A 9,352-nucleotide genomic window follows, 5' to 3' on the forward strand; every position below is an offset into this window, starting at 1 on the left:
TTATCCTGGCCCACTGGGTTGACTTTTGGTGTCTGAAACACCAGCAGCTTCGGGAGCCCAGAGGGGTCTCCAAGTCAGCTCCCGCCACCTCCCACAGACAGGGATCCCAGTTTCCTTGGGTTCATCCCCACACCTCCCTCCCTCCACCCCTTCCCCCAACATCTTCCTGGAGCTGCGTCGGGACTGAGACCTGCCCTTCCACCCAACCCGGGGTGGGGAGAGTGGACTGGCGCCCTGAACTCCGGTCCGGAAAGCACAGCTTCCATCTACGTTCCCGGCAGGCGCTCAGGGGACCCAACCCTACACATTTTATTCTCGCACCACAAGGAGGAAAAATATTCTATTTCTTTAAAAATAAGTTGCTTCCCATACAAATAGCTATTTAAAAATATACAAATAAGGTTTAAGCAATAAAAACCTAGCTCTGGGGCTGGCGGTCGAGGGAAGAGGAGAGGGGAAAATGGGGCTAAATTCCCTGCTCAGCGGCTGGGGAGGGCGGGGCAGGTGACCCCTGCGCCGAAGGAGATGGGGCCCGCAGAGAGGTGGGGCCGGGGGAACACTCCGGATCTCGGCTTCCAGCCCTGCTTCGGCCGCAGAGCCGCTCCAAAGTCCGGGGTAGCCCCACATGCCCGCGCCCCGCAACGGCCTCACCAGTTCCAGGAGACCAGGGCTGGGGGCGCTAAGTGCTGGTAGGCGGGGAAGAGGCCGAGAGCCGAGCAAGGCCCGAAGGCGGCATAGCCTGGCAGAGGGCAGGTGGCGGCCGGGGACGCGCCGCTCTTGTCCTGGGCGGAGGCCGTGCTTAGATCGCCGCTGCCGCAAGGCTGCCCGTCGCGCACCAGCACGGGGACCACCACGCGGCGCAGCAGGCCCGGCGCGGCACGCAACTCGGCGGCGGCTGCCAGGTCAGGCGACTCCGCCGCCCCCGGCGCGCCGGGTGCGCGCGCGCGTTTCAGCTTGTAGCGATGGTTCTGGAACCAGATTTTGACCTGTGTGGGCGTGAGGCGAAGCAGGCGCGCCAGCTGCTCGCGCTCGGGCGCGGACAGGTAGCGCTGCTGCCGAAAGCGTCGCTCCAACTCCAGCGTTTGCGCCTTGGAGAACAGCACCCGACGCTTCTTCCTCTTTTCAGCGTCTGAGCCGGGAGACACCGGCCGAGTGCACGGCCGCTGCGACGAGCCGGGAAGGCTGGTCTCCGGGCTGCTCTCGTCCGAGGCTAGGGGCGGCAAAGGAGACACGGCATGATGAGACGCCGGCTGGTTTTCTCTCTCGCGCGCGCGCGCGTGGAACCACTGGCCGGAGGGCGCCGCCACTCGCCCGCGGCTTTAGGGCTGAGACCATTACCTTCCCTGGGCCCGCATCTGGACACCCACCTCTCCAAATTCAGTGATCTAATTTATACCACAACCTGAGACCGCGCCTCCGAAGAAACTCACCAGGGCCCTCTTAAAGCAAGTCCACACTGGTCGCTGCGCTAGCAGACGAATTTACCGCAAGCTGGGACACCAACCCTGGCCACCTCCAGGTCTACTGCAATAGCTGCCGAGGTTTGCAAAGCCTTGGAGAGCTAAGATCGCCACTGCTAACCCATCTCAGACCGAGGCCTGAGAACGTAGCCGCGTTTTCAGACATTTAAGGGCCATTTCTTAAATATTTAAATATTGTAACCTCTAGAAACAGAAACCCAGATCCCGGGCGTCAGTGCCAGGCGCAAGGATCTGCTCTCAGGATGTGCTGACTAGGGCACGATTGGCATAGGGGTTTATGGAGAACAGAGCCTCTGATTCAAAGACTGGTTTTGACTTCCCAGTCCCGCATGGGTCGGGCGCGTGGTTCTGCTCCCGCCTCCCCACTGCCCCCGTGGTCCTCCGCTTACTCACAGGGGTAGTGGCTGCGCTCGGATTCCAACCAGGTGGCGCAGGGGCCGGGCCCGGGAGCGCGTACCTCCGGCTCCCGCCTCCGCAGGTGGTGTGCGTCCTGCTCGGGTAAATCCAGGAGGCTGCGCACGGTGAAGCTGAGGCGTCCAGAGGTGGCCATGGCCAAGGAGGGGAAGGAGGCGGGGGCGGGGCAGGCTGGGAACCGAGGGGCGGCCGGGGACGCCGCTGCTACGGGTGGGCGCCAGAGGCGCATGCCATGCGCTGGCTGCCGGGATATTAGCGCGCTTACAGCCGAATCTGTTTATATAAACAGCTCTTCCCACCCGGGATGCTTTGAAAGCCGAGGTCCGGGTCTCCAGGGTGTTAAGTACCTGAATGAGTGCTGGACCAAAGACCAAGCGAGCCCGGAAGGTGCCACCTCCACCCCCCCCCCGCCCCGCCCCGTCCCGTCCCCCGCCCCTCGGCGCCCCGTTACCTCCCAGAGGCGGCAGGAAGCAGCTCTACGGCATTAGTGATTCTGTCTGATTAGCCCAAAGTGGGGACAGATAATGGGGATTGTTACCAATGAATAACATCTTGGGTGGCGAGCGGTGGTCACCACCCGCCCGTCCCAGCCCCAGCTTCCTCCTCCTCCTGGGCTGACACGGGGCCTGGCCCCGCAGGAGCACCGGCTAGGGTGGGGGCGGCATGGGTGGGTTTATGAGCACCCAGGAATTTATTCCCTGTTTGCTTTATTCCTCGAGCTTGTTTGCTAGAGTGTTCGTTTCCCGCAATTATCCGGAAAGTGATTTACAAGGCGGCGTTAAACTCTGGCGCTCTCTTTCTCTTTTTGGTTTAGGCCCCTGTAAGGATTCAGAGGCGAGAAATTTCAGGCGGGCACAGAGTTGGGGCCTGGTTCCGCCGGCATCTAGGCCGAAGGTTTTGAAAGCCTCTAGGAACCACACCCCAAACGTTCCCCCCTTCAAGGTGTGCTGGGAAAGGGCTGGCAGTAGCACAGGAGCCCCGGCTCGGCGCCCGTTTCCCCAGACCGGCAAAAAGGAGGCGGAATCCGGCCGAGCTGCTCAGGTCCTTAGTGCCACCCTCGTTAGCCCAGCCCCGCCCGGCTGCTGCGGGTCGTGGGCCCAGCCCCCGTGGCCGCCCTCCTCAGAGCCCAGCCCAGGCCCGCTCTAGGACCCACCGGCGGCGGCGTTTCCCCGGGAGCCGGTGAAGGCCTTGCGGCCTCCTTGGCGTCGCCAGACCTTCTGGCGCCACTTGAGAGCTTCAGCTATGTGGCCTCAATGTCAGGCCCGGTACCGGGGGTACGGCCTCCGCCCCAGGGCAGGCCTGCAGCCTGGGCTTCCCGCTCCAGGCAGCTGCCGGGCCTAGTCCGGTACTGGACTGATTGGGAGAATTAGGACTGGGCCCGCCGGGCAGAAGAGGGCCTGCCCAGGGTTTTCTGAGATCTAGTCCCCACAGCCCCACCCGAGCGAATGATCAAGGTAGACGGCGCAGGGAGCCAGGCGCCGATACATTTTGTTGGCCCCTTGGCTCCCCCGTGGTCCCGCTTCGGTCTAGGGCTCATTGAGGGCACTTGTAGAGGCCTCTCCTCTGCAGCCGTGGTTTGGGTATTTGGTTGCTAAATTCTCGTGAGGGACGCGGCGCTTGGGTGGCCGCACCCGAAATCCTAGCTCCACCTGAGCTTAACTGGGACCTGGCTCCTGTGCAGTGGCCCGGGCTCGCTGGCCCGGTGCACCCTCCCCATCAGCCTCCCTGTCAAGCGTGCCCAAGGCGCCCCGGGCTGCGCAGCGCGCTGGGTGGTCGGGCGGAGGCAACCCCAATACAGGCCAACTGCTAGGCCGCGGACAAAGGGGAAATGGAGCTTGACGCCCCGGACCTGTTGGAAGCATTTGTTCCAGTCAAGATTTTGCATTTGTTCAGTCCGAAATAATGCGTGATTGACGCCTGCTCACAAAGCTCTTTAGCACGCCGGGATAAATCGGAGCTTGTCCCGTGTTGTCATGGTTTTCAATGGGGTTCAATGGGATTGGGAGCACGATCGACTCTGCTGGCCGTCTCTCTGCCGCCCCGGCAATAGATTTATTAGTTATGTCTTTTTAAATAAGATTAAATTGAAATGACTTGGCTGTCTTCGAGATGGGCGGCAGAGGGAGCCAGGAGTAGACAAGGGGCGGCAGAAGTCTGAAACTCAGCGCCCACTGCGCCCCAGCACCTAAGCTCCAGCGTCCCAGAGATTGGGCAGGTCACAGACTGGCCCAGGGCTTCCTGGACTTCTCTCCAGCTAGAGCCGGACGCCTGGCAACCTCTGCTAGCCCATTTCCTGGGAAGGAGGGCATAGGCAAAGACTATCCTCGGGAAGCGTTAGGATAGACTCCCGTTTGGGATCTGAACTTCTTGGCTGTGTCAGGGAGAAGGAGCTCTGGCCTAGGAGTCAGTTGGCATCCCAGCCCAGCCCCTACCTAGCTCTAATGGCCTCATCACTCTGAACCTCTCTCCCCACCCCCTTATCTGAAACAGAAGAGAACAGATAGGGTAACTTCTAAGGACCCTACCAGTTTTATGATTACATACCTCTGGAATTTTTCTAAATCTATCTTTGTTGAATTAACCAGCAACTTTGGACTCCCTACCCGCACCCCCAGCATTTCTGGTACTCATCCCCAGGACTCTGACTCTACGTTCTCCAGAATGTTCTAGGAGAGGATGTGCCATCCTCTGAGTTTCCAAAGGACACGCCATAAGGGTAGGGGTGAGGTAGATAACAGTTTTGGAAAGAGAACCAGAGAACCAAGTCAGGAGATGCAAAAGAAGAGTCTTTCCTGGAGTGACTGACCTCTCTTAGCCTTTTAATCTATTTAACATCCTAAGCCCACACTGACATGTAGAAATAAGTAAATGGCACTCTTCAATTCTTAAGAGCTCTTCAGCATCAAATATTTGCTTTTACTCTTAGTATTTGGCTCCCGAAGAAGAGCTATTCCCTCCCCCCGCCCCCCACATCTGCTCTGAGAAGGATCTAGCTCTGGGATTAGCTCCCAATATTACTTCTAGCCTTACCTTCCCTGACCTGGCAACAGTGTTCCTGGGTCCCAGTCTGTGTTCGAAATATCCCAGGAAAACTCTGTACCTCCTGGTTCTAGAAAGCATTGCAACTTCCCTGTGTCATTGTGGTTTCCTCAGTGCCTCTGCAGGCTAGTCCAATCTTCCTCTCAGCTGGGCTCTGGGACTTCATCTGAATTATCTCTAAGAGCCAGAGCCTGGGGACTCCAGGAGTTTGCTCCATGTAAACTGTGCCTTCTGAAGTAATGGAGAGAAGGAGGTAAACAGCCAGAATTATTAGTGAAAGATGCTTTCTTTATTGCCTCTTCATATCTGACAGACTCAAAGACAGGGGAGGAGAAAATTATTTTGATATGGGGTCAATTGGAAAAACTAGGCCAGATAATAAATTTTACACATATTGGAAATCTTTATATAAATTGCCTCCGATTCATAAGAGATTCTTTGTATCACAAGTAAACCATCTAACTGAATATCCTTTCTAGATTTTAAAATATTGCTTGGTGTTCTGGACATTTGAACTTATTTTGCACCTCAACATAGCTTGGGAATATTATTATTTAATTAGATAAGTATTTGTGTCCCTGTAATTGGATGTAGTGCATCTCAATCCTAATAAGAGTTTTTAATCGTTAGGCATCTGTGCTATAGTGAATATATTTAAGCAGTCTGCATTAATCGCCTTTTCAAAAGTATTATCCAAGATGATCATCACTGCTGTGTGCTTAAGAATTTAAGACTAGAAAATTCTGAAATAAAACTAAAGTATCTTGATTTTTAAAAAATGATTGCATCTATATCTTGCATTCCGTTTTTAAATCCTTCCATTTTGGTTAAGTGTTTCACAAAATCCTGCAAATCTATACAGTATTGAAGAGAGGCAACATTGCAAATTCCCCTTGATAGATGGAGGGCCCTCAACTGCCAGGACATTTTTCTTTGCCTCATAGCAACTGCTCTTCCCTTTTTATCAGTATTCTGGTTAAAATAGCAAAAGGAAAAATAAAAATGGGCTTTTGATACCTCCAAGAAGAAGTGAATGATCTTGATCAGACTTAGGACAGAAAGAAAAAGCAGCATTTAAAATCAGACTTCTTTGCCTTTCCTTCTGAGACCTAGTTGCCATGAATAAGTAAACATTTCCCTTTTAATAGCTAATAATCAATTGCTTGGCGGTGGTCCAGGCATCACTGCAATTCATTCTTAGTTGTACTGATGATATATACATACAGGACAAGGAACGACAATTACTTTCAGACTGGGGATTTAGTACATCTTTGAAATGGGCTTCAGATTTTATTGCTTAATGTCAAACAACAAGATTTGAAAGATCCCATCTTAAGTTCCTTGAAATATGGACTATCCAGGGACTTTCTGTTGTCATTGTTAATCTCTAGGAGAAAAATTTTTCTCTTCTACTATGTTTATCTAGTTGTTTAGATATATAATGAAAAAAATGTAGGGACTAATATGGTTGGGTGAATTAAAAAGTAAAGGTATTTAATGAAATATTTATAGTCTCCAGTTCCTAAAGAGCCAACAAATAACTTAAAAAAATTTTAAACTAGTTTATTAAGTTTTTCTGGTCTTTCCCATACTTTACAATGGTATAATATAATGCTAGCATGGAATGTAAGCTGTCCGAATAGAAATAATAACACACCTTGGAGAGCGTTGACAAATCTTATTTGTTCAGAGCTGAACTTCTTCATTTTTGTCTAATCCCTTTTTTCAAGATGCTACTTTATACTCCTCCTTTGCTTGACTAAAACAGATACAGTTTATATAAAACAGTATCCTAGTTGATGTTTACACAATAAAGGTCCAGGCCCTAAGTCACATTTAATGTCACATACAGACACTGACAGAGGAACATATTTTGTGAGATTTGCCCTAGCACCTCACATAGGCCTGCCTGCAGTGCATGCTTATAACCACCAGCACTTCATTTCAAATTAGGTATTTTTTCTTACCCAAGCATTATAACAAGGCCTCTTTTTTATATATATATACCTTTACTTTGAGTTAACTTTGGGATTTTAAAAGGGTTGTATTATTAAAATGTGATATTATTTCTGTCTTATTTGGCAGCAGTTTAAGCACTAAACCAATTATTAGGCTAAAGAAGTAGCTGTTAATATCTGTTGAAGACAGGGACCATAGTCTGTCAGAGGTCTAAAGAATCAAATATTCCATTTTCTTACAGTGATGATGATAGCAGTAGTAATAAAATACCACTTTACATTTTATACATTTGAGAATGTTACAATGTACACTTGCATTTGTTACTGCATCCTGAGTCAGGATAGATTACCTAGGAGAGCAAAGCTTAAGGAGAGCTTGAAAGCAGATAGATATCCCTAGAATTGAAGAAACTGGGGGGGAGGTGAAGAGGATATAAAGAGGAGAAAGAAAGTCCATTGTAATAGAAGGTATTAGAAAAGAATGATTAAGAGGTGAAAGAGAAAGCGAGTCTGGGCTGGCTTAGAGCAATGGGTTCAATTTGATCTCATCGACTCAGAGAGAAAAAAAATGCATGAACCAGAAATTTCCAGTCAACAGTGGCTTCTATATGCTTTCCCAAAGTATTTATATTTCTAAAAATTAATTACAATAGCTTCCAGTTATGACATAAGTCCTGGGGTGTAATGCACAGCGTGGTGACCATTATTAACAACCCTGTATGATATAATTAACAGTCTCTAAGAGGGTAGATCTTAAAAGTTTTCATCACAAGAAAAAAAAAAAGTCTGTACCTATGTATGGTGATGGATGCTAACTAAACTTATTCTGGCAATCATTTTGCACCATACACAATTATTGAATCATTATGTTGTACGCCTGAAACTAATACAATATTATATGTCAATCATGTCTCAATAAGAAAATTAAAAACAACAACAATAAGTAAAGTTCACCCTCTAAAGCATTCAAGTTTTTCTAGATTCTATTGAGTTTACTTTTAAATGTTTCTTTGGAAAAAAACCTTTTTCCCAAGAGGAGGCAAAACTGTATAACAAGAGCATGAAATGACAACCTGCAGGAATTTCCTCACACACACACACACAAAAAGTAGAAGAGCTATATGTTTACTGCAGTCTCTGGAAATCCCTTAGCCAGCAAAGGTGGCTGTCTTTGTATTCTTGATTAAATGGGTATTTGCACTGAAGTCACATACTACACAAAGGAAACAAAACAAAATAAAAATGTCCTTCGTGTTCTGTTTTTCAATCATTTGTGTGAAGGAGGTTCTTGGCCTTTATCACTGTCAGTGAAAAGTTCTTCATTGGAAGGAGACATTCCACTCACCCTGCTTCTTGTGCACAGGGAACTTACCATGGAAACTACCTCTGGAGCCATCAGACAAATATATAAATGACAAAGCTCAATACTGGGCATTTTAGGTCTAGCTTAGCTCAACAACAGGGTATGGAGAAGGGTGTTTAGAATTTCTTGAGAAATTTATTGTTGTATTTGCCTTGCTCTGAATCTTAAAACCCATAAATTGGACTTATTCAAGTTGAGAAACAACTAAGAAATGACTTTAAATACATTCTGATACTAGCATATGTATACTATGTATTTAACACCCTATTATGATAAAACTGTACTTTTCCAGGTGACTTTTTAAATAATAGCTTGAGTATCCCTGAGATGAGAGATTCATCTTTAATACACATTTGTATTTTTTAATTGGTTATAAACTTCAACTAAGTGACAGAAAAAAATTTCTCCTACTGAATAAGTTTCTTTTGTTTAACAAGATCTATCCTAAACTGTTGTTGACTTATCCTTTAAATATTTTGCTTTGTAATATGAACCTGAAGAAATTTAAGACAGTGCTTCACAAAACTTGTATTGTCTTTTTTTTTTTAAAGATTTTATTTATTTATTTGACAGAGAGAGAGAGAGAGCACAAGTAGGCAGAGTGACAGGCAGATGGAGAGGGAGAAACAGGCTCCCCGCTGAGCAGGGAGCTGGATGTGGGGCTCGATCCCAAGACCCCAGGACCATGACCTGAGCCGAAGGCAGCCGCTTAACGGACTGAGCCACCCAGGTGCCCCTATTGTCTTTTTTTTTTTAATTCACCTGCTTGTCAAGTTCTCATTTAATTTACAACCAATCCCAGATCATTCCCCTACTGTTTCCACCAAGTCTGTTTTCAGCCTTCTTCTGTCCATGGTCCACATGAACCAACTGTAAAGACTATGTCTGACCCAGCATGTGTCCACTGCTCGGTTTCATTATCAGCTCCTCAAATCAAGGCAGTTTATAAAAGCTAGATTGATACATTTCTGGGTGGTTATGGCATCAGGATGTGTGCATTTTTTTTTAGCTACATAGTTGAAACTTAGTTCTTGGGCACTGGAAGTATGTGTATATTTAGATGGTTGGTAGCATGAGAAAAGAAATGGACGGCTACA

The 9,352-nt window shown here is 48.5% G+C and overlaps 1 protein-coding gene across 1 annotated transcript; it reads right to left on the bottom strand.

Annotated features, from left to right (window-relative positions):
• Positions 1 to 647: 647 nt before the first annotated feature.
• On the bottom strand, positions 648 to 2,100 carry NKX2-8 (NK2 homeobox 8). The gene is made up of 2 exons (XM_025869195.2): positions 1,875 to 2,100; positions 648 to 1,210 (listed from the first exon to the last, which is right to left on the bottom strand). Exons 1-2 carry the CDS (start codon positions 2,029 to 2,031, stop codon positions 648 to 650), a joined length of 720 nt encoding a protein of 239 aa, XP_025724980.1. The 5' UTR covers positions 2,032 to 2,100.
• Positions 2,101 to 9,352: the final 7,252 nt, after the last annotated feature.

This window comes from Callorhinus ursinus, unplaced genomic scaffold, assembly GCF_003265705.2.
Source record: "Callorhinus ursinus isolate GAN/ISIS: 27379988/994484 unplaced genomic scaffold, GSC_fseal_2.0 scaffold8, whole genome shotgun sequence".
NCBI classification, from domain to species: Eukaryota; Metazoa; Chordata; class Mammalia; order Carnivora; family Otariidae; genus Callorhinus; species Callorhinus ursinus.

What these genes read in the sequence shown, in the direction of transcription:
- NKX2-8 (XM_025869195.2), bottom strand. Translation starts at nt 2,031, where the DNA reads ATGGCCACCTCTGGACGCCTCAGCTTCACCGTGCGCAGCCTCCTGGAT. An exon ending in CGAGCGCAGCCACTACCCCT is followed by an intron (nt 1,211 to 1,874) that starts GTGAGTAAGCGG and finishes TGCCGCCCCTAG; the next exon opens with CCTCGGACGAGAGCAGCCCG.